The sequence below is a fragment of the Gymnoscopelus braueri genome, assembly GCF_963280865.1.
Source record: "Gymnoscopelus braueri genome assembly, chromosome: 16".
Lineage (NCBI taxonomy): Eukaryota > Metazoa > Chordata > Actinopteri > Myctophiformes > Myctophidae > Gymnoscopelus > Gymnoscopelus braueri.
This window is the reverse complement of record NC_137616.1, coordinates 23,422,327-23,446,815: the sequence shown is the minus strand read 5'-3', so window position 1 is coordinate 23,446,815 and position 24,489 is coordinate 23,422,327. Positions and strand designations below refer to the sequence as shown.

The window sequence follows — 24,489 nt, the reverse complement described above, 5'->3', positions numbered from 1 at the left end:
GTTCAGTTCCCGGGTCAAAGGTCATGGGCTGCAGTGCCTCGGCTGATTGGCAGGCTGACGCTGGGTGTGGTGGCACTGGATGGGATACAGTAGGCTTGTATCTGTCTGGGTTTTTGGTATGTACTCTTGTCATCTCATCTTGTCTCAGTGTCCAAGCATCAAACCATATACCCATCACTTTAAATCTCTCTATCTCTATGTGCATGCATGTGCGTGCATGCGTGCGTGCGTGCGTGCGTGTGCGCAGGTGTGTGCGTGTGTGCGTGCATGTGTGCGTGCGTGTGTATTTATTGCAGCTGTCATTAACCTGATGGCTAATCCAGGTGGTGTCCCTCTATCAGCCATGCTGAACTCTCCCAGACCACCAATGGAGAGACTAGTATCTCTGTTCAAAACCACAACACTATGTCACATTACCAAACCATTACAGCTTGTGGTCTGTTACAGGCCACACACACACCATCCAACGACAGGAAATGATGTAGAATTATATTTCCCACTCCAACAGACAAGTAGCAACAGTAAAGATTTCTCCAGTTCCATAAAATGATTCCATGCAAAGCTTAACCCTCCCAAGTTATTTCTGCTTTAAGTGCTAGCTTGTTGTGTTCTTTACCCAACCAGATTCTTTTTTAAAATTACTTTTAAAGATATTTTTGGGGCTTTTATGCCCTTATTGATAGTACAGGAGGTAGACAGGAAACAGGGAGAGACACGCAGCAAAGGTCGTCGGAAATCAGGACTCGAACCCGCGATGTGCTGTCAGGCTGTCGACGTCGTTAGAGCCTAATACTATATATGATAAGCACCCGGAGCGCTAGGCCGGCGGGCACCCCACCTAATCAGATTCTTACATTCTTTATTCCCAATTAGTCATATCTGAGCTGTGATTTAGTGCCTTTTGCTCTCTGCTTTCTTAAACATTTCTTCTGACCTTTGTCTTTGACTTTTCCCCTTTATTCTGTGCCATGCCATTTCTCTTTCCCTCTCCTTTGCTCACTCCCTCTTCATCTCAAGCAGAACTTGTAAATCTGTCAACATTTGCTGTTTAGGTTTGTGAATGAGTTTCCTCAGAGAAGATCTGGCAACAAAAAGTCACTATCATCAGCATCATTAATAACTAGCCATGGGTCAGATATTTCCTTTTCTAATTAGCTTGCAGCATTCTTTCAGCATATTTGTGTCTGCTTATAAACAGAAAGATGTAAAACTAAATCCATCTGATGGGAAAATATCAATCAAAATAGAGCTTATTATGGTTGGTGGTGGGTTAAAGTTGACTTCTGACCCCCTGAAAATGTCCTATCAGTGATCGTCTGTGTGACATGATCCTTTTTGGTTGTTTAGGTTTTGCGGCTTCTTTCTGTCACAATGTACTTGAAGTTATCAGTGGCGCTAGTCTAAGCTGGGAGTGTGTGACGTCTGACAGAAAATGATTTTAATCCATCTCCAAGGCCTGTCCTGGGTCAGGCCGTTGTTATTACAATAGTTTGTGTTAAATGATAATAAAAAAAATAAAACATCTGACACAAGGGTGCCTGGTGGCTCAGCCGGTTAGTTCATGGACCACATGCTCCTTGGAGTTTGAATCCAACTCCCGTCATGTTTTCTTCTCTCTGACCTCGGTTACCTGTCTCTCCACACTCTGCTATCTAATAAAGCAAAACTTGCCAAAAGAAAAAGAACACAAAACATCAGGGTTGCACCATCTCAGCAGAGCATTAAAGTCAATAGAGTGATAAGGCTTTGAACGCAGCCCCCATCACTCTTCTTTACATATATTTATTCTATACCTTTAATGACCTGATAATAATAAAGCACATGGCTTTGTGTTATTCACAGGACTCTATCAATCTTCTTCATTGTGTGCTATTACAGTAGATATACAGTATATACCGAATATTATTTTTCAAGACACACATGCAAACTGTAGGCGCTCACTCTGTCTCACTCACTCTCTCTCCCTCATAGACACACAAAACCCTGCAAAAAGATGCTTCATCTGCCCTTTTGTCCCTCTGGTTCCCCTTATGCAACCCCTGCTCCTCTTCTGCAACATAAATTCCATTCTCTCTGTGTGTGTGTGTGTGTGTGTGTGTGTGTGTGTGTGTGTGTGTGTGTGTGTGTGTGTGTGTGTGTGTGTGTGTGTGTGTGTGTGTGTGTGTGTGTGTGCGTGCGCATGCCTGTGTGTGTCTTTGATCTCATACTGTACTCCCCTGTAGCAATAATCTTAAAACAAAAAACAGCCTCTGTAATGGCACCATGCTGTTTGTGGGCCCTGACGGAATAGTACCATAAAAATTCTAATATCAGAGTCTGAGACAGGACTACCTGTATACAGATCTTATATGACCCTGCTGTAGAAACGTTAGAGACGCAGAACCCAGGGACGCCACATAGGGTGATGCACTTTAACTATTGGACAGTGCTGTATGGAAGACACATCTTGAAAACATTACTCTGCAAAGAGTCAAAAGTTTACCGGAGTTCATCTTTGGGTTTTATTTTTTAGTGCTTTTTTGCTTACAGTTCAGTCAGACTATACCGTTCTGTCTGCCTCTTCTCGTTTCTATTTTCTCCCCCATCCATCTTTTCACCGTGACTGCCGTCCCTATAGGCCTATGGAAAAGAAAGGCATAAAAGTGAGGGAGAGTCGGACAGTGTGCAAAAGTGGGGACCTGGGCGTATTTTGCATTTTAAATGGAAAGAGTGTTTTTAAGGAACAATAGAAATTAAAGAACAACAGACAGATGAGAGAGGTCGGGCAAATTGGCATTTATGGGGGGAAAAAGAGAATGTCTGAATGAGACACAGGGAAAGAGAGATATAGTGATATTTTGGATTTGGGTGTGTACAGTTTGTGGTCCCGGGAGTGAGCTGGATGGGTGTTTCAGCAGGGGTAACCCTTGAAGGGAACGATGCTACCCAGAACTGTGGGGTTCCTGCCAACACAAACCCTGCTCCCAACCAAAAGTCCCCCACAATCCCTTGCTTCGGCCAGGGGGGTGAATGAATGTCTGAGCAGGCTGGAGAAGGGACACACCGGCGCCATGGCGATTCCTAAGACAGCTTATCTCTCTCTCTGATAGCGCTGTCAAAATAACTGCCAAGATACATAGCCAGGCAGAAACTGGTTAAAACCTGGGCTGGCCAATCAGCAGGCCTGATGTCTGAGCCTGTCTCCTTCCACCTTTAGAGGGCTCTCCAGGATCCAGGTTCCAAAAACACATGCTATTATACTGTTGTATATGGACTCTCTCTCTCTCTCTCTCTCTCTCTCTCTCTCTCTCTCTCTCTCTCTCTCTCTCTCTCTCTCTCTCTCTCTCTCTCTCTCTTCTCTCTCTCTCTCTCTCTCTCTCTCTCTCTCTCTCTCTCTCTCGTACTAGTATGCCACACAGATAAATTAGCGTTTTGTCAATTTATGCAATTTAACAGAGAATATCCTTTTTACCTACCTATTTAATAGGCTACCCAAAAAACTGTCAGCAATGTCAGTAGTAAAACAGGTTTTTGAATGGTTCAGGGTAGGCTGCAAATTAAATAAAACGTTGTCTCTGAAAAAACTATTCCCACTGTTTTAGTGGGAATTGTGAAATTATTACAGTGAAATTATTACAGTGAGAGATTATTATCCAATTAGTTGCTCTAATGTCAAATCCTTTTCGACATTCTGCAGACCTACGTTGTTGTTGCTGTAAGTCATTTACTATGGTAAAGTGTGCCATCTAGTGGCAAAGTTGATCGATTATAGAGTAAGTAGCCTTACTTCCCTAATAATTACACTTTAGTTGACTGAATACTGTATTAATAGTTTGCCAATAGTACAGTGGTACGATTATACATTGGTGCTATCAGGGTAACACACAAAGCCATAAGGCCAAAAACTAATGATGTAAAAAAGTGTGTTCCCTGACCGGGAATCGAACCCGGGCCGCGGCGGTGAGAGCGCCGAATCCTAACCACTAGACCACCAGGGAAGGATATCAAGCCGGTAATGTTTTGGCTTCTTATAGTTATACACTTTATTAATAATAAGTAATAGAATAATAATTAATTGGAAAACTGCATTGAGCTGTCGGTTGTTGGGCCGTCAAAAATGTTTGAATGTCAGATAAATGTTGCCAAACTCAGAGCCAATAAGATTCCCCCCCCAAACATTGATAGCGAATCATTCTCCCGAGTCCTAGCCTCGCGTAGCCAGACTATATCACTGCGTGGGCAAAACTTTTTTATACACTGGCAGATTCGTCTGGTCCCAGGCTACCCGAGTCCCCTTGGCCCTTCAATATTCTCAACATTGGATTTTTATATTTCAATTATGGGAAACTAAAATATTACATTATTTGTTGATTGTCAGTTAAATCTATATCATTCATTACTTGCAAGTAATAATACATGATATTAGCCTGGTTCCAGACCATAGACCCCGCCCACTATCTGAGTCTGATAATCAGGATAACATGATATAGATTTATCCCAAACAGGGTCGGGACCCATGTTTGGGTCGCGGACCAATTTTTATGGGCCGCGAGTAAATGTCCCTTTCGTAATGTGTTCCATTAAAAAAATCACAAATGAATTCCAACACATTTCAAAAGTATTTCATAAATAAAATAAACCAAATAAGCTCCATAAATACATTTTTAAGTGTTTAAGTAGTGAAAATAGCAGATCTAGCTGCTATTTTCACTAGTTTGGCTCCCGGTCAAACGTCTATTTCTCTTTTGAGTCTTGAGCTCAATCGTTTGGGAACCACTGGCCCTGCTTTGAGGTTCGGTTCAGTTACCGACCTTCCTACCACAAGGTGGCGTAGTTGGCTGTCGATTCTTGACATAATAAAGTCGTTAAGGATGCAAAAAAGGTATGTCAGCAATTGTAACGGTTAGTACATACATAGCATAACATCGACTTTCACATAGAAATGCATGTGTGCATTGGCGTTCACTTATCGTCGGTCCATTCCGCAGGAGGTGTTTAATTTTCGAGTAAAGAGAAGCTTTTGACGCGGTAATAATAATGAACTCCCCACGCCAGCAGCTCCAGGTTGCTATTGTCTTCTTGTAAACACACAGTGGCTGCTAGCCTGCTAACTCACTAGCATCATTAACTGGACCCTGTACCTTCAGCTGCGTGTTTGCTTCGTCTTCTTCTGTGCAGTCAGTGCAGGTTATCTGCAACATCGCTTGTTATCTGTATATACTACTTTATTATCTGTAACGTAGTGTATTATCATTTGGTTGACTTCCACTGCCGCTTAAGTGAATGAAGGAAGGCTGATGCTGAAAGGGATGAGGAATCCCACAGATCTGCATGGAGACTGAATCATGTAGGTTTTGTTTTCATTTGGCCTCGATCTTAGCACCGTGGTTATTGCCATCTGACTACTAATTCACCTCGGATATGATCACATTTATACATTCAATTGTAAAATGTATTAATTTTACTACAATGGTACAGACAACACGTACGACCAAATCCATTTGATTCCATTTGTATACTCTCGGGTCTCGGAGTTAACATGGATTTACTGGGGAACACTGGGGAGTTTACTGTGCCAGGAAATCGAAACTGTTTGTTACTGTTTGTTCAGTTCAGATACAAATACTGTTTTCATCAGACCAAATAACTTACAAGTGATTTAAATGGTTATGGTCTGATACTTTCTTCTATGATTGCATGATGTACATTTACATATTTGGTAGCCTTGGATGAAGACTATCATAGATGTATTTTTAGCGAGTCTGACTTCTGACTACTTTCGTATAAAATACATCTATGATAGTCTTGATCCAAGGCTACATATTTTTGATTAATTGCCATGCCGATGCAAGCAGCCTACTGTAATAATATTAGAAATACTGTTTGGGTGTGTAATATCAGACATAGTAGATATTTGGCAAGCAGCTATTTTCTGTGTCACCCCAAAATGACTTATTTTCTATCAATTACACACCCCATGAAGCCTTGAATTCATGGATATTTATTTTGTTTTTGTCACATTCTTGACTCTGCAAATCTCCTACTGACCTACTCCACTGAAATGGGTTTCCATATTGGTCTGCTACTATCAGAGTGGCTATTGTGGAATATGCTTTTCATCGCCCTCCACTTAGGCTGATGACATGACCAGTGGCCTCCTCAGCCTCATAATCAATCACTGTGCTCTTACAGTGACCGGTCTACTGAAGTAACACGGTTAGCCTGCTAAAGCCTTCTTTTCTTCCCTCCTCCAACAGGATTAGGAGGGCGCCTGAGAGCACAGCGTGAGAGGAGAGGTGATTTGTCTCAAAGCCGTGTGTGGACTCTGGTGTCTTCTTGGACACAGTTTGGTCGCATGCATTTCTAGAACCCTGCTGTCCAGATGGAGAAAAGGGAAAGGAAGCAGAGCTATTTTGCGAGGTAAGGGGCAATTGGATAGTGCAGGTTTGATATATTGCTTGTGTGGTAAAACTAATACCTCTGTAGCATTATGGGCATCCATTTCTATTTACCATCAATGTGTGCTTCCATTTTATCCAGCCTGATGTGTTAAAGTATTAGATACATTTCCCCAATCTCCCTTGATAACAAATCTGAAAGTAATTTACTTACAATGGTTCAAGTGTGACATAAGGTTTGTCTGAGTCATTGACTGAGTCTTATCTAACATAATGGACTATTTTAAGGTGAGAAAAGTGGGAGCACTCAAATGACCTGCCTACGTTTTGTAGTATCCTACTCTTTAAGATTTTATTCCATGCACGACTAAACAAAAAACAACAACAACGCAGGGGTACCCGAGGCTAATGCACGACTGTCGCTTGTGTTATTGGCTGAGCAAGCAACACAACAGCAGCCCTTCACATTACACATGTAATTCAGTTACTGAAGAACAGACAGGACCGGCAGTGTGTGTTTTTATATATGTAATGTAAGTGGTGTAATTGGAAGCAATGCTTATGTGAAAAAGACCACCGAGTTAAACAATAGAATACGGCCAAGTCAGCCAAAACATGAACCATAGAAGAGCAGGAATTAAGTGCTGGTTGTGATACTATTATATCAAAGCTGTTGAAAATGGGCTTGTGATGGATTAATAAGTACATTGTAGATGGTTCACATTGCTTATTACTAAGGGTGCAACAGTTAATTGAACTAATCGATTTAATTGAATGAAAACCCTTTTTTTTAACACATCAATAAAAATAAAAAAAATTATCAAAAAAGTATTTGATAGAACAATTACCTAAGAATATAATCGATAGTTGCAGCCCTATTTAGTACTCACATTAGCAGCTTGTGCTATGTCATAAGATGCTTGTGGCACAAACCAATTTAGTTATTTAATATATTCATCTGTTTTAGTAACTAATGATAATGTATGGAAAAATTAAACACTTGATGGTATTACATCAAGAGGTAATTCCCACCTGTTCAGCTTGCTCCTGTTCCAAAATAGGAACATACAGGGTTGTGGACTTCTAGGTTAGGAGATGGTACGCAACCAAGTATAACACAGGCTTTAGGCTCTTGCAGACCACCGTTTGAGGAAGCCCACCATAGCTGAGTGGGCCTGTATGGAAAAGATATGGTGAACATTTTGTCAGGAAAAACAATCCTTATCTCTGAACAGACACAGTTACTGCATGCGTCTGCACAGCTCCAACTCCATTTCCACCACATGTTCCCTTTCTTCCTCTCTGCACAACACAGAGCAAAGGTCTTCCTGGAACACAGAACACTTACAAATGCACACAGATACTAACTATGACTGCCTGAGTTACATGCCACATTTATGCAAATGACTTGTTTGCAATGGAAGAAACTGTCACCATGGCCATTATAAGAGCTTGCTGTTTGTTTTGCCTGGCATGGAAACCTATCTATGCTTAGTGCTGTTTGTGACAGAGACACAAATGAGCCACGCCACTGAAAGGGAAGAGGAGTTTGTCTGGAACACTTGTCTGCATTATTAGGAGTGCGTATTTAGGCCGGGGAGTCTCCGTGGTACAGTCGGAGTCTAGGAGGGAAAGATAGAATAGAATAGCAATAAGATAGACGTGCAAACCGATATAACTGCATTCCTCTGCTGGAGAGTGTGCTGAAGTGAAACAGCAGTATTGTTTGGAATGTGGCTGCAGGTTCCCGAGTTCTCTGCCAGATGTGCACTGCATCAGATAGAGTGGGAGAATGACTGGCGGCGGCTACACAGTAGGATCCTCAGTGTTCATTTATCTATTTGTAGCTCTGAGAGTGTACAAATGTAACCAAATGGACCATGTACACTTTCAGAGTTAAATTAACACTGTGCATTTGTGTGTGTGTGTGGAAAGGCCTGAGCTGCGTGTCTGCAGTCTTATCGACCCACTGCTGCCCATCCATTAGGACACTAACACACTTAGGATATTTCTCTCTTACATCTTCTTTATTCCTCCTTGCCTCAGGTTATACAGGCTCTGTAAGGCATATAAAGACTCAAAATGGTCTCATCTTTACTCATTCTCACTCAAAGGGCTAGGTTTTGAGCATACCATCGTTGCATGATTCCTTTAGTGCACAGGGAACCTGTGGAGCCACTGAACTGTGTCATTTGTTTTAGGCTGAATTTGCTGCAGCTTCGCCTGTTAATGAACCCTGATGCCGTTTGGCCAATGGCCATGCTATTACATCATTCCCATATTAATTAATGATTAATCATGGCATGACTGGACAAGAAGAACAGACATCCAAGGGAGCGAAGTAAAGTGAGAGGACAGTCTGTTATCATGGATTTGATTTATTTACCAAGCTATTAACTATTATGAGAGTACTTGTGAGTTGTGTCCTCGATCTAATGGGTGAACAACTTAAACATGCTATATACAGTACATATGCCATTGTGCTGTTATTTATTGTTAGCGTTGCATTTTAAAGCATGGATTGATTTGAAAAGTCTCTCAAAAATAGTCCCTGGAGAGAAGATTTACAAACTAAATTTAAAACATCCATGACTATTAGTATTAAATGTGCAATGATGTTAAGCCAACATTGACTTAGTTATTCATGTAAGTGAGGTAATGTTTTAATGACTTTGGAGAAAATGTAAACATATGCAAAAATCAAAAAACTAAAGCTATTATTGGGCAGATGGTCTCTGTTTATGTACGATTTATGGTAAGAGCTGTGAATAAACGGTGACACGCATTGACTTGCATGGCCCATTAATGCTGCAGTCCTGTTCTTTGTTAGCCTACTAGTTGGGTGAAAGTAAACATAAATACTTAGCCCCCACTCCTGAGTCCTTTCTCCTCTTAAATCCAATCAGGTTGAAGAGGCGGAGACAGCTCAAACAAAGCCAACCAGAGAAGAGTGTGGTGGAGCAGAATCCAGCTAATTCGCCCCTGAAGTTGCCCATCATCTCCTGTTCAGATACCTTGATTGTCACCAACCCTGAGGACAAGAATGAAAATACAGAGAAAATCACAGCAAATCCATCTGCCGGCTCAGGTAATGCATGTCTGTTAGCTAAATTCTAAAGGGGGAACATTTAAAAAAAAAACATTTTGTAACCCACGACTCTGTACAGAAACATTGGTTTGTAATTTTAATTTTAATTGGAAATCTTTCATACAGACAAACCCCACAATATTTTTTGTGACTTGGACACTTACATACTGTATTTGGTACACCGAAAGGTATTACAATTTTGAACTAAACTTTCACCTCATTAAGTTTGACCTTCTTCCACACTTGTTATACAGAATTTTATCACAACATTTTCAGACTGCATAGTGGCCTCAAAAACATTGTTTTTTTTTTTACAGTAGAACCACCAATGAAACTGAAAAGAAAAAAAGACTAGCAGACAACACAACCAATACATTTTAAATGTGGACAGAATAAAGTCAATACTGTAGTGTAGACAAACACAACAAGGCGACTAACTTTCGATTTGATTTGTTACACAGGAACATATTTAAAAAGAAAACACTGTCAGTCATTTGCTCCAGTTAGGCTTGAAAAACAGTTGCCGATGGTAGGGATAGTATGTACGGATGTATGGCTGCAGACTCTGCTGATGCAACGATGTGATTCTGTGCACAGGAAATGATAAAGTCACGTTTGTTTTTAAATGGAAATGGAAAACTTCCTTTTTAATACAGAAATTGCATAACTTTTTAATTCCTTCTCTTTTAAGGTGAGGTAGTTGTGCATATCACTTTGAGTTGTTGATGGTAGATGCAATTGGTACCTGTACCTGACAAGAAAAAACATATTCCCAATGCCAAACCTAAAAATGGACATTGTGGCCTTAATTAATATGAATTTACCTTTTGCAGTGGACCTACATTTGAGTGGGTGCTTTCACATTGTTTTTCTTATTTTGTGTAGCCTTTTTTGTTTTTATTTTAATAGTGTTTCTCATCAGCAGCTGTTAACTTAGGGTTGTTTAGGGTGTTGTATAGGGTGAGTAGACTGCTCATCAAGTCCATGTTGACAGTGTTAATGGACAACTATTATCAGTACATCGGTCATCGGGTCAGCAGCTGTGTAAACCCTGCACTGACATTTCAATAAGACCATTGTTTCCTGTAGCACGACATGAACATCAAATCAAACATCAACACCAGCTCTCAGGAACCGTTACAGTTCTCCTAAATTCTCATTTACTGCTGCCTTTCAGTTAGAATTATGATACACAGCTAAGCTGTGTGTGTGTGTGTGTGTGTGTGTGTGTGTTTTACTTCAATGTCATTAGAATTAACAGCAGTCACAGTTCAGTATAAAGCCAATGAATGAATTACTGTTGTCAGTGTCACACAATCAAGAGAGGTCTTGTCTTGTGTTAACACACATAGCAGTAGTCTGGTTGCCCTAATGCTTAGTCATGCTCATGCCCACACTTTCCATAAAGGACGAGGGAGTGCCCGGAAGGAACGTGTTTGGGAGTGTTGTACTTATAACTTCTAGCAACAAGAAAATGCTGACTAGGACCATCTACTATTACTTAATGTCTATTGTGCATGTGTGATGATTTCTTCAGAATGTGTGGGGTGGTGTTTTAGATAATGATGATGCAGCATATTGACCGACAATGAGTCATAAAGCAACCAACTACACAAATAGCTAATGCTTGTCCTGTCCTAATTTTAAAATGTCTGTTGAAAGCCTCTCATTGCTAAAACATTTTTTTTAATGATTTAGCTGAACACTGATGTATATTTTGCTGATGAAAATGCACCTGTGAATAGCTGCTCTTATTTGGATCGAAGGATGGTGTTAGTACCGTATATGTTGTAATAACGTCCTATGACTGATGCAATGATTGTCAAATATAGAGAAGTTCTCCTTTGTCACCATAAAGCGCTCTTATTAATTCATTGAGATTATATCAGTGTTTTCTGTTGATATTTTATCACCAGGCTGTTCTGGTTCTCTTTATGCTCTGATTGCTCACTCTCTCTCTTTCTCACTCTGCCTGTATGTCTCTCACAGATGTCAGCTGTAAAAGTCAGGCCAAGAGAGAGAAAAAGAGGCCCCCAGGAACAGTGGAGTACATTGTGAGTAGTTCATTCTACAGTCATAGCCTGACACCTCCTGAAGATGGATTCTCATACTATGTTGAGCCCTGTATTCATATGAAACATGAGTTCATAAGGGATTTGATCTCATGTTGCAGGTTGGACCCATTGATACCCTAAACATCATTGCACTTAATTTCAACATCACACCAAACAAACTGGTCCAGCTGAACAAGCTCTTCTCTCGCAGTGTTTACCCTGGTCAGGTAGGACTTTGGCGCCACATTCTGCCACATTCTGCAGCCACATTCTGCAGATTCACCCTTTCCATCTTTGTTCTGACTAATGCAGAGTCTCCGTCACACTTGCAGAAACTGTTTGTCCCTGATGTTAGTCTGTCAGAATCAGAGTCAAAGTCTGAGAGTTCCTGTGATCCTCACTCCACAAATGGACGACCACAGGAAGCATCACATGTAAGTTATAACACACTGTTTACAAGTCTGTGTAAACGGGGGGGGGGGGGGCAAGGAGAGGAAAAACATTACGTCCAAATCATATATATTGGGGGCACTCAGACAGGGGTAAAGTTCCTGGCCACCACCACGGAAATGAGGGGTTTGAATCACCCACGACTACACGCTGCATTCACTTGGCCAGGTGTTCCAACAAACACAATTGGCCAAGCCGAACAGGGATTCGCTAAACTAGTTGGTCAAGGGTGCCTGTTGTCTGTTGAGGAATGGCGTACACCACGTACCTCCTGGTGTAGCTCTTCACTGGCAGATGAAAAGAAGTGGCAGGCGATTCCATGTGTATCGGAAGAGGAAAATGCTTCAATACCAAGTGTGTTGGGAATAACTACTAAATTGGGGGGGAAAAATGGCAAAAACAATTTGAATTTTAAAACAAGACCAGGAGACCTGGTTCTGCCAGACCCAGAATGTGTCCATATATGGTCAAAAAAGGGACAAGATGGACATACTTTTATGCCCATGTATGGACGAAATGGGTCAAAGCCTCATGTAGGCCGACCCCTTGGGTCTGGCAAAAATGATCATGTGGGTCCAATGTGTATCTCAGACTCTCGTCTATGGCATATCTATGACGTATGACTCCAAATTCGGGCAAGGTTTCAGCCCCATCCAAACCCCATTGACTTTCATCATTATAAATTGTATGTTAAATATTTAATAAGTATATGTGAAAACCTGTCCCGCAGTTTGTGAGATTAGCTCCAGAAAAACACACACACAGACACACAGACAACCCTTTTAGAGATGGCCATAGAGCCACACTGTGAAAAGTTTATTTTCAAATGCCAAAGTTTTGAACTAACAGTTTTCTTCTAGGCATTGACTGTTTTGCTTCATGCAAAAAGACTGACCTTTGGCCCTGTTCTTGTGTGTGTTTCGGTGGAAAGGTTATGTTAAATCCATTTTCACATTTTATAGGCAGGGGAAGGGAACACTAACAGTATAAGGGCACAACAAGGCAGCATAGAGGAGAGGTGAACAAGACCTGTAGGATCTGATGTTTGATCTGGCTTTGTACTGTCTTCCAGGGTGGTGTTTCAAACAGCTCGTCAGCAAAACCCCTACGACGTGAGCCATCTCCACCTTCGGAGGATGAAAGCCCGGTTAAATTCCTCAAGATGAGCTGCAAATACTTCACAGATGGCATGGTGAGAGCTTTCTTTATTTAAATAATGATATTTGCTAGTTTTTAGTTCATAAACTGAAGTCACTGGCATTTACTATCCATTCAGGTAGTTGATTTTGTCCTAGACCCTTATGTTATTGATGTAACACAAGAGTTGTGCAATTTAGATATTTTGGCATGTTCTGTTTTCTGTCTTATTATTTGTGTTCGTTTTGATCTGGCAGGGTGTGGTGGGCGGAGTGATGATTGTGACGCCAAACAACATCATGTTTGACCCCCACAAGTCGGACCCCCTGGTGATCGAGCATGGCTGCGAGGAGTACGGCCTGATCTGTCCTATGGAGGAGGTGGTCTCTGTGGCGCTCTATGACGACGTCTCTCGCATGAAGCTCAAGGATGCCCTGCCGTCGTAAGGGTCCTTGATCTTTGCTCTTGATATATATATTTTTTGTTAGGATTTTCTCAACCTAAAATTCACTTAACTTCCTTGTTCTTCCTTTCAACTTCTGAATACATTACATACGTATCTCACTGCTGGTGTCTAAAATATGAACTGCTTGTATCAATCCCTATGTGTGGTGTTGCTATCCTACTTTCATTCTCACTCACTCCGTCTCCTTCCAACCCACGCCATTTTGTTGCTTGAACAATTCTCAAGTAATGCTCATTTTTTATTCATAGTATATACAATTTGTTTATTTTAATTCGTTTATATATATTATTTTCTTTTTCATTTGTTAAATTCTTGCCATTTTGAATTACTTTACAACTTAAAAGCCTCACAATTTGTTCAGTCATCTTTCAGTTAAATTTCATCATGTTCATTTCTGTTAGATATTTATTTTTATTTTCAACATCTTCCCCCCTCATCGTGGTTTGCGGTGTGTGCATGGTGCTCTGTAATGCCACAGAGATCTACCCCAGGATCTGTGTCCTGTGTACAGGCCCGGGGAATGGGAACAGCTGCCCTCTGAGCGTGATCTCAACCCCTTCAGCCGCTATGAGGCTCTGGATTCCAAGCGCCCCATTATCCTGGATGACGTCGACTCAGCCCTCTCAGAAACTGGTAACCTAACCCAAATTATACGGGCCGAACATGATCCATGCAGGTCATTTTGTATTCTGTGGCAGCTGAATTAATTCAAGTGTCCGGTGAAAGAATTACTGTCAACTGTTGAGTGTGAACTTGAATGTGCAACAAGCATCCGTAATGAAGATATTTGTTCTTGATGTTCAGCAAATTGAATTGTTAATAATACTAATTGACTGAAGAGTAATCTTCTAAATGGCAGGGAGTGGAGGGGACGAGCAGACAGAGAAGACTCTGTCAGACGAGGGCTTTACAGAGCTGGAGCCCACGGCCAACGGGAGCGCTGAGGAATCGGAGGGGATGTCTTCCAAAGCACATGGCACTATCAGCGGGGATCAGCAGGAGCTTCTGAGACCTGACGAATCTGAAAAGGAAGACTCTCATCTGACGCCAGTGCTCTGTCAGACCAAAGTGAATCTGGAAGAGGACGAGGGCGTGCCTCAGAATAGCGGTTCTGTAAAGGATGGAGAATCACTGCAATCCTCCTCAGAAACTGAAAAAACGGTTGACGTGAATGGCAAACCTACAGGCATGGAAGGATTGAAAACCAAAGACATCAAATCTAAAGGGACCGCAGACGCAGACTTAATGAACGGTGTACATGATATCGTTGGCAGCAGCAGTCCTAAGGACCTGTGTCTTAATTTGGAGCTGCAGAACGGGCCAACAGCTGGGGAAGGACTGAGCGAGACGGAGAGACAGAAGAGGACCTATGAGGCAGAGATGAAGACCTGGCTATTGGAGAGGATGCAGGCACCCATAGCAGGTGAGAGTTCTTTCTCATAACCTGTCTCTTAAAGGGATACTTGGCCGACTTTGAAACTAAATCACATTGTTTTGTGTGAGGAGATCATTTATATATGGTGTATACTTCTCCACGAAATGTTGACTTCACGAACCAATTACGTCAAATGTGTCATTTCGCATCGTCGGGCGTGCGATAACTTATGCCCGATGATGACACTGGGATTTAGTTTCAGCGGTGTCCCTTTTAAGTTTTAAACCAGATTATTTCATGTTTATTGTATACGTGTGTCTATAAATGTAATGTGTGTGCAAACTCATTGTCAGTCATCCAGCCTTTTTTTGGGTCATTTCCATTTTGATGTTTGCTTTAATGTAAGCTAATGCTGCAAATGACAGCATTCGTTTGCTTGAAAACTGAAAGAAAATTTCTTAAATTTTCTTCTGTTGCTCGTTCTGTATAGACATGCTTCGCTCCTCTGAGGAGAAGAGCAAGAGCCCTCCCATGTTCCTGTGCTTCAAAGTGGGAAAGCCAATGAGGAAGTCGTTTGCCACAGGGATGCCCTCTAGCCCCACGCACTGGTTCGGGGGGCGGGGAAAGCAGCCAGAGTACTGGTTTGCTGTGCCACAGGAAAGGTGAGAGAACAGTCAATCAACATCAACATGTCCACATACTGCCGCTTAAGCCTACTTGAAAAACAAAAACACTTTGTATGAAGGCCATGTCTATAATGCATTATAAACATAATTATTATGCATTTGAATCTGCTTGTAACACTGTGCATTTATAGTTATAAGCACTCATAAATACATGTCTTTTACTTATACCTATGTTCCTCTTCGACAAATAAAGTCGAAAGCATTTTATTAATGGCATTCCTGGAAGTGTAGACGGAAACGTTTTGTGTGTTCTTGCATAGATTTAATGCTGCTTTTTTCTTTATTATAATGTACTACGATCCTGGCTAAAGACAAAAGACTGACTGACCAACAATGATGAAGTATTATTATGATATTTGACTTTATAAGTAATTAGAAAATGCCTGTTGTAATGCTTTATGAGTACTTAGGCATGAGTACTTATAACTGTAATTATACAGTAACAAAGGGGTTCCAACGTGCCTCAAGCCAAATTCAGGCTGGTCCGGTGCATCTCAGGAGTGGGACTGGTATTTGTAAGGAATTTACCATTTGTAAGGAAGGCACTGGAGCAAACTTGGACAAGTAAAGCCTTTTTTATGTATTGGGTGTCTCATAACTAAAAGAAGGATAACTTATTAGACACCCTGTAAATAAAAAAGGCTTTAATTGTCCGAGTGTGCTCCAGTGCCTTCCTCCTTCTGTAATTATACTGTGTCATAAAATTCTAATGCATTAAAAAGTATTTATAACGCATTGTAGGCTTCATAGAAATACCCCAAAATCTGTTTTATTTGTATGTGTGTCATTCTTACTGGTGCAATATTTGTCCGCTCCAGGGTCAACGACCTGTATGCATTCTTTGTCCAATGGTCTCCGGATGCATATGGGAAGGATGCTCGGGAGCAGGGATTCGTAGTGGTGGAGAAGGATGAGTTGGATATGATTGATAACTTCTTCAGTGATCCCGCATCTTGTAGCTGGGAGGTAAGCTCCGTAGGAATAGGCAGTTTTTACGGCACCAACAGGCCAAGGTATTTATAACTAGGCTTGTCTGTATGTATGTACCGGTATCTACTATTACTACTGTATGTCTGTCCACTCAAAAGTAGACCAATAACAGCTTATGCCACTATGTGCATGATGTCTTAACGAAGTCATAGAACCACTTGAAAGCCTGAAATTATAAAAGTATTTATAAAAGTTGCCATTTCCATTTCGCCAATCGAGGCATAGACCGTCCAAGTAGAACATCCACACAAGCAGGCAGTCTGTATAGTGCAGCTTTGACACTGAACATCGCATTGTAACACAAATACTCATACTAAGTATTGATGGATGAAGGTTAGACAGGGAGGTCATGCCGTTATGATCACTCTCTACAACATTGTCTCAAAAGAAGTGGTTTATTTTTGTAATGTTTTGCTTAAATAAAGGAAGCATACAAACCACCCTATATGCAGACCATTTTTTGTATAGAAATATAGAATGATGTGAGCATTAGCCTTTAGCCCAGTGGTTGAGAACCCCCTCTGCATACCCCCTCTGGTGGTACGCAGAGGAATCTCCCAAAAAGGAGAAAAGAGTGAAATATTATATATTATACAGCGGGTAGTTCTGACCAAAGAAATCTGATAGATTGAAATAGTCTCTCCAGCCGTGCTGAAATGAGCATGACAGCACACCTAGCCGTTAACTCTCTCAGTGCCAATGAAAAAAAGAATTTATTGCGAACCATGCCAACTTTTTTCTTTTTTTTTTCAAAGTAAAACAAAAGTGCTTAGGAAGCGAGATACAGCCTTTTTCAGTTATAGGTTAAACAAAGAGTGGATGGAGCTGCAAATCTTCAGATAATGATATCTTGGGTTCTGAACACTTTTTTTTTTAAACTCGGGATTTCTCGTTCTGGCACTGAGGGTATAACCCTAAAACTCGGGATAACTCGGGGTCTGGCACTGAGAGAGTTAATGGAAGATTTAAGAATGTGCCGGAATGACTATCACATTATAAATATCATCAGCTGTGCTGATCAGACGGAGGCTCGGCAGAGCGGAGCACAGCGTTGTTGCAGCACAGTTTGCAAGGGAAGTTCACAGACGTAGTAGCTAAATCTGGCAATAAAAAGTATGAATTTCTATTGAATATCTTAGTTACGATGAGATTCAGCTGACAGTAAAATTTGTGGTATTGATTGGGGAAAGTTGTCTGGACTGTCTGTACTGGACTGGCTGAGTAACAGGACCAGTGTATTTTCAGGATAACAGAACACTTGAAAAAAGCCACCAGTTAACTCTTTGACTGCCAGAGTATTTTCATAAAGTACTCCCCCAGTGCCAACGATTTTTGTGTTTTTTTTTGTGTTATTTTGTTATTTAATTTTCATATAGTTTGTCTAGCTGCGGTGTGTTTCCCTATTCTGGCCGAAAATGACCGGGGGAAAAAAAAAAGAAAACCGGAAACTGAATCTGCGTCATAAAACCGGATGCAGGTGTGGGTGAAGTAAGTGGAACTCGAAACCTAGAATGAAAAATAATCAGAATAGCGCGATCAGAGATTAAACAATGAACGCGCGTCTAACGCGTCGACGGCCAACTGGACAAACTAGCAATTGGCGCGTTATCGAGTCAACCGCAGTCAAAGAGTTAATATGACGCAAATATTTGAATTAAACTGGAATGGGCTGAGGAAGAGCCTACAGACAGTGTGGTATGCAATGAATGCAGGAAACCCTTGCATCTCAAATGGCATCTTACAATCAAACACAGTGCTGCCTGAAAGACAAGCACTTGATTTCTTAACGAGACAAACTTAAAGGTAGGGTAAGTGATTTGCGTTGGTTAAAATAATTGTTAAATAGCTCTATATTCTGATAGTACTCATTGCTATAGAGTGTTTGTTCAGTATTAGGAGTCTCCTTGTCTCTCCACCTCTTTATTAAACAGAAAATGCATTTTCGTTTGTTTCATTTCCAATTTTATCCAACCAGGACAGAGAACTCAATCAGGATACAGATTAAACAAGTGAAATTGGAAGTGATGACACTAAGAAATGAGCAGGCAAAATTGGAACTGGAACACTATACAAATTAAGCTTAAAAATGGGTACTTTCTCCTGATTGGCTGAGATTTTGACACCTACCGAAAAATGTATTTTCTGTTTATTAAAGAGCTGGAGAGACAGGGAGACATCTGTTACTGAAAAAACACTCTATAGCAATGATTACTATCAGAATATAGTATTTTAACCTTTTAACAAAATACTTTTTGTTTTAACCCAAAAATATCACTTACCCATATCACTTACCCTACCTTTAATCAGACCAAGTCAACACCTGTTCCACCTGTGGGTATAAAGCCACAGGCAGACATTTCTCTGCATTGCAAAAGCTGGTAAAGTTAAACTATGTGTGTGTGTGTGTGTGTGTGTGTGTGTGTGTTTTGAAGTAGGCTAGTACAGTAGTACAGTTATTACGTACATTTGTTAATGTTAGATCTGTCTGTGGCGTTGTGTGACAACTGCAGGAATTAAAGTGGCAGTTTTAGTGCTACCATACAACTGTGAAAGACATATTCTTATTAGGAATAAATGTGTCTCCTGTAAGTGTGTTACTGTGAACTGTGCATAGATGAATAGGTTGGATAGGTCTACGCTACTGTATTTTAACATCAGTCATAATGGTGGTACTTGGTGTGCCAAATATTTTCTGACGTGATACTTGGTGTAAAAAGGTTAAGAATCACTGCTTTATGACAGTTACGAATGCTACCAATCAATTTTCACTGACACCTTTTTCAAAAGGGATTTATTTATAACTGGAAACATTGTATATAACAGTCGAGCACATCCAAAAAAACATTTAAGACAGCTGCTGAACAATAATGGAAGATTAAAGAAGGTCTGCACACTGTAGTGCAATTTATTGACACGTCCACCAGCAGTGACGTTTTCAAGCTTCATCCAACTGCAAGTCATAAACTAAGCATAAACCAGTCAATCTAGACTTAGGTTTGTGAGGCAGGGTCATTCTATTTATTCATCATGTATGATCTAACTATTTGAATAACCATGTGTTTGAACTGTGGTCGTTGCTACCAGATCATCACCATCGATGAGGCCAAGCGCAGGCAGAGTTTCGGCAGCTATGAAGGAGACTTGACAGTGGAAGCACTGCCCATCCTCAATGATCTCAGTTCTATACTTCAGGACACGCACATTGAAAAGGTAAGACATTATTCCTTTTTTGTAATGTCTTTTGTGAACAAACGTTTTGTTGTCTGAAAAATAAAGTCAAAGTAAAAAAAAAAAAAAGAAAGGTAAGACATTCTAAAGCCTTCTTTTCATTCTGTCGTACGACCGTGTCGCTTGCCGAGAAGAGCTGATCTGCAAGCAACGTCAGTCTTGTAAATCGGTTTCTTGGCGGCAAGCGACGCCATCGTACGACAGAGTATAAATTAAGCTCTACTTGTTGCCAGATACTCTTCATGTAGTCCCAAACACAAACCGACCAGTCTCTCTCTCTCTGATTGCTGTCCAGCTTGCATGCCGCTTACCCGCCCGTGTGCAGGGTTACCCTTGGAGACTGGCCTACGGCACCGTGGCGCACGGGACCAGCCTCAAGACCCTGTACAGGATGCTGGTGGACGTGGACAGTCCTGTGCTGCTGGTCATCAAAGACATGGACAACCAGGTATACAGTATATTCTATTTCTACTGCATTGGACTTGCAAATTGAAATTTTGTTGCACCTGCAATGAAAATAAAGGAATTGAATTTGATTGAACCTTGTACATTGCATGCACATGCATACATGTATCCAGATGGATAATGTGTGTGGATAATGTAACAAAACACTTCAAATAGCCCTTGACTAGTAACCCAATTCATGAGGTTAAATTGCCAGAGCATCTCCAGTGCAACTTCTAGTGGTTTGAATCTTAACTAATCATTTCTTCAACTAGCCTGAAACTTTCTCTAACATGCATACACTACACAGTGCATGCAGATCATAAAAATGTGCACATCATTATGTCGCAAGGTAATAGCCAGTTTACTGTTAATGTATTCGGTCCTGTACTTTAATTATCCTTCTTTGACTCAGGTGTTTGGGGCATTATCTACTCATCCCTTCAAAGTGAGCGAGCACTGCTATGGCACTGGTGAAACGTTCCTCTACAGCTTCTGTCCTGAGATCAAGGTTTGTACCAAGTTACACATGTTTACAGTTTCGTTTCGATAAATTGTCTTACTTAAACTTTTAGACTTTATTAGTCGAGTGGGATCTGGGATCCCATTCGGTAAAAAACTATGGAAATCTGGCTTGGCTGTGCCCCTTTATGCTAATTTGCTTGCTTCCTATTTAACTAAACGGCGATCCATGCTTTTCAAAGCAAATTGCAAATCTTCGTCTTGAAAGATGAGTCAAGTGGTCATTTCTGACATAGTTTGCTATTTATTCGGCAGGTGTATCGCTGGACAGGGGATAACTCGTACTTTGTGAAAGGCTCTACTGACTCTCTCCAGATGGGAGGAGGAGGGTGAGTAGATATACTGTACTTAACCATATGAGCCATCATGTCTGTCAGTCGTCAGCCTGTTGATCTAGGTGTTGACAAAGAGGTTTGAGAGAATTTATTGAGTTGGTGATTGTACCGTTTCCCCCTTTTCCCTTGGTATCCATTTTCGTATACGTTTTAAACTGTTGAGCATTGTTCAGCGACAACTTCAGTTGGTAGCCACGTCTTGCGATTGCACGTGAATTCATTCCAAATGCAATCCCGGACTCCAGGACAAGCTTCAAAGGTTCAAACCCCATGCCACACATGCCGCATTAGAGCCCTTGACTTGTAAAAGCCTTAAGGTCCTTACACACCGGGGCGAATTCTTCATGCGAATAAATACGTTTTTTTTTTAAACCTTATAAAGTCAATGCACCATCAGTTTCGCGAAACGAAAAAGCGTCTTTTAATTATTCGGAACGAGTCCGAATTTTGCGTATATTCGCCGGTGTGTAAGGACCTTTACTGTCATCAATTGACTAATATAATGCTGCATCCCAAAAAAAATCCTCTATTCACTCCACTGCTCCTTTACACTCTCCATCCTCTTCAGCGGTCAGTTGGGGTTGTGGTTGGACGCCGAACTGTACCGGGGCACCACCACCTGCTGTGCTACCTTCAACAATCAACCCCTTGCTGCTCAGCAGGACTTCAACATCCACAGTTTAGAGGTCTGGGCCTTTGAGTAGCTTTGCTCGATGCTGCCACATCTGCAGTCACCCCCTGCTCTACGACTCTGAAACCTTCAAACCCCAAGTCTGCATTATGTACTGTACCTTATTTACCACTATGAGGCATCACTAGCCACCCACATAACAACTAAACTTTCTGTGTGAGTCCAGGTGAATAATGAGGAAATAGTCAGGGTTTGTCCATTTCTTACACAGAGTGACTGAGAAGTGAATTAAATGGATAAGATGGCCTTCTGGATTGCTCTCATTTGGAAGGGCTCACCAGTCAGAAATGATTATTTGGACAGTGTTTGGTGGACTTGGATATCAACTGCTTTGCTGATGGGTCTGAGGCTGATTTTTTTGTTATATTTGGTTGTGCCCCAGGTGGGTTGGCCTGCTTACTGTAGGTCTGGTTTGTGGTCCCATGAAGAGAGGAAGTGTGAAATGTCACTGCTGTTATTTCCTCTCACTTTGTATGCTGCCTTAGACATTCCACAATGCCTCCAATTATCCCAGCATGTAGGACTGCCTTACCACCACATACCAAAAGGAAAGGTAAGGGAATATAAGGGTGGGTTTTAACCCTACGACTATGAGGGCCAAAGGACCCCTGTATGCTTAAATTACTGTTGAAGTTGCAGTATATGAAAAAAGCTGGCTTATAATCTGTATCAAAAAAGGGTGTCCAGTAATGCTGTAGGTTCCTTTGTGCAAAACGGATTGTTGTAATGTGTATTATTGGGAATATATACATATGTCAAAATGGAAGAGATTTGTCCTACTGTGTGTGTGGGTAGGCGGGGTTGATGCATTTGTGATTTCAATTATCTAACCAAATCTGCATACTCTCCCATTTAAACCCACTTTAAAAGCAGGCAGATGAGTTAATTGTTTACAGTGAGGAATGGTATACTTTCCTCAGATGGCCATCCTGTAGTGTTCTCATATTTTTAGTCATAGTTTTGACTGAGAATGTTCCATTGCATTTCCCCATTGCTGTTTATCATTTTCATAACATTTCCCCTTCACAATCTAAAACAACTCGTTCGCCAGATAGGTAACGTGCAAAGGGAAATGTTTGCAATGACCAAAAGTTTTTTTTTATACCTTTTTCTGTTCATCATATTTTATACAAGATTTTAAATTGTTATTTTTTTTACACAGTTTGTTTTCACAAAGTTTTTTTTTATGGTTTTAAATGTTCATCTTTTTTTTATTAGAAGTATGTTATGCTGAATGTCCATGTTTCTTTATTTTACCATCCAAAACAATGGATACAAAAAGTGTATCCCTATTCCCTACAAGCACTACATGAGACAAAAAAATCCAGTGTCAGTATTGAATTCTTATCTCAGTTGGACCAATTCTATATACTTGGTTTTTGTGTGGTCATTGTTAGAAAAGGGCTATAGCCAGTATTAGTGTTGCACCGATGCCACTTTCCACTGCGGGACATTTATGGACATTTCATTGCTTCTATGGATAAGCCTTGGCCCTATGTAGTTACCACTTAAACCTTCTGCACTTAGTAAACTGGACCTGAGTTGACTCTGTACTTGGACCGCTTTTTTCCCATCTACAGCGGTTGTTGTCCAAGTGGTTCACTTAACCACTTAGACCCTACAGCGACTCTATTCTGGGCATATCATAAAAGGTGAACATTCTGCGAAAGTTACAGATCTACAAGCTCACAACACGTTGCATTGTAATGTATTGTGAGATTGTAGAGCAGTTATTTTCTGCAGAGATTTGTTGTAGAGGGAAACAATTCGTTAATAATAATAAGTATAGGGTTTAACTGGTTAAAGCATTTCTTAAATGAAATGTTACTGAATGTTGTTTTGGTTACCTCTACATAAGGGAAGTGGTTTGTTCATCCACTCGACTAGACCAAAAGGGAAAATCTGCTGGTTTTAATGCACTTTGATGTCATGACACTAACTAAAAGCCCAGTTTAACAGCTAGCATAGAAAAAAATAAATGTTCATTTATATCCAGTGTTTTACACATCAACCTTTTCACAGGGTAGTAGTGGTGCATGAAATATGCAATATTGAAAATGAATGCTCCTAAAGTATTTCCTGTGAATCCAAAACTGCCCTATTCAGTATATCACTGAGGAACTATTTATTGTGTTGTCATTGCTATCACATTTAAAGCTAAATAAATGCTAATATACATATCCATCAATGCCTTTTGTTCTTTGGTGACTCCTGTTGAATTACATCTGATGTAAACCGGCTTCCTTTGGTTAAAAACCCATTAAGACCAAAGGCCGATTCTACAAATGTCTTTTAAATCTTAAGTTTTTTCGAAAAACGTACGTTTCTATGTCAGTGGTTCTCAGACTTTTTTTACGTCAAGGACCCCCAAAATTAAATGTATTTGGCCGCGGACCCCCAGAAGCAAAGATTTTAGTTAAAAAAACGTATATTAAAAGATTTGCACAACTTTAAGATTTTTCAAAAATAGCAGATCTACAAGCTCATAGCGTGGCACGAAGTGACGCACTATGAGCTTGTAGATCTACTATTTTTGAATAGCCAAAGTATAAAATAATGAATAAAGTGGTTAAAATCTAAAATGACACGAATGCCTTACCGGTCACAGTGTTGAATTACATGTATTAAATACCTGGATACCATGCT

At 40.7% G+C, this 24,489-nt stretch overlaps 1 protein-coding gene across 2 annotated transcripts; it reads left to right on the top strand.

The window, feature by feature from the left end:
* Positions 1–4,834: 4,834 nt before the first annotated feature.
* ncoa7b (nuclear receptor coactivator 7b) lies at positions 4,835–23,860 on the top strand. Of its 2 annotated transcripts, none has more exons than XM_080452406.1 (17): positions 4,835–4,861; positions 6,237–6,399; positions 9,284–9,465; positions 11,455–11,519; positions 11,639–11,746; positions 11,852–11,953; positions 13,042–13,161; positions 13,364–13,548; positions 14,051–14,205; positions 14,432–14,995; positions 15,438–15,609; positions 16,452–16,599; positions 19,708–19,833; positions 20,147–20,299; positions 20,711–20,806; positions 21,073–21,146; positions 21,721–23,860. In XM_080452406.1, exons 2-17 carry the CDS (start codon positions 6,362–6,364, stop codon positions 21,854–21,856), a joined length of 2,424 nt encoding a protein of 807 aa, XP_080308532.1. In that variant the 5' UTR covers positions 4,835–4,861; positions 6,237–6,361; the 3' UTR covers positions 21,857–23,860. The 2 variants fall into 2 exon arrangements, with proteins under 2 accessions (XP_080308532.1, XP_080308531.1); XM_080452405.1 differs by lacking the exon at positions 4,835–4,861 and adding an exon at positions 4,894–5,326.
* The last annotated feature ends 629 nt before the right edge of the window (positions 23,861–24,489 follow it).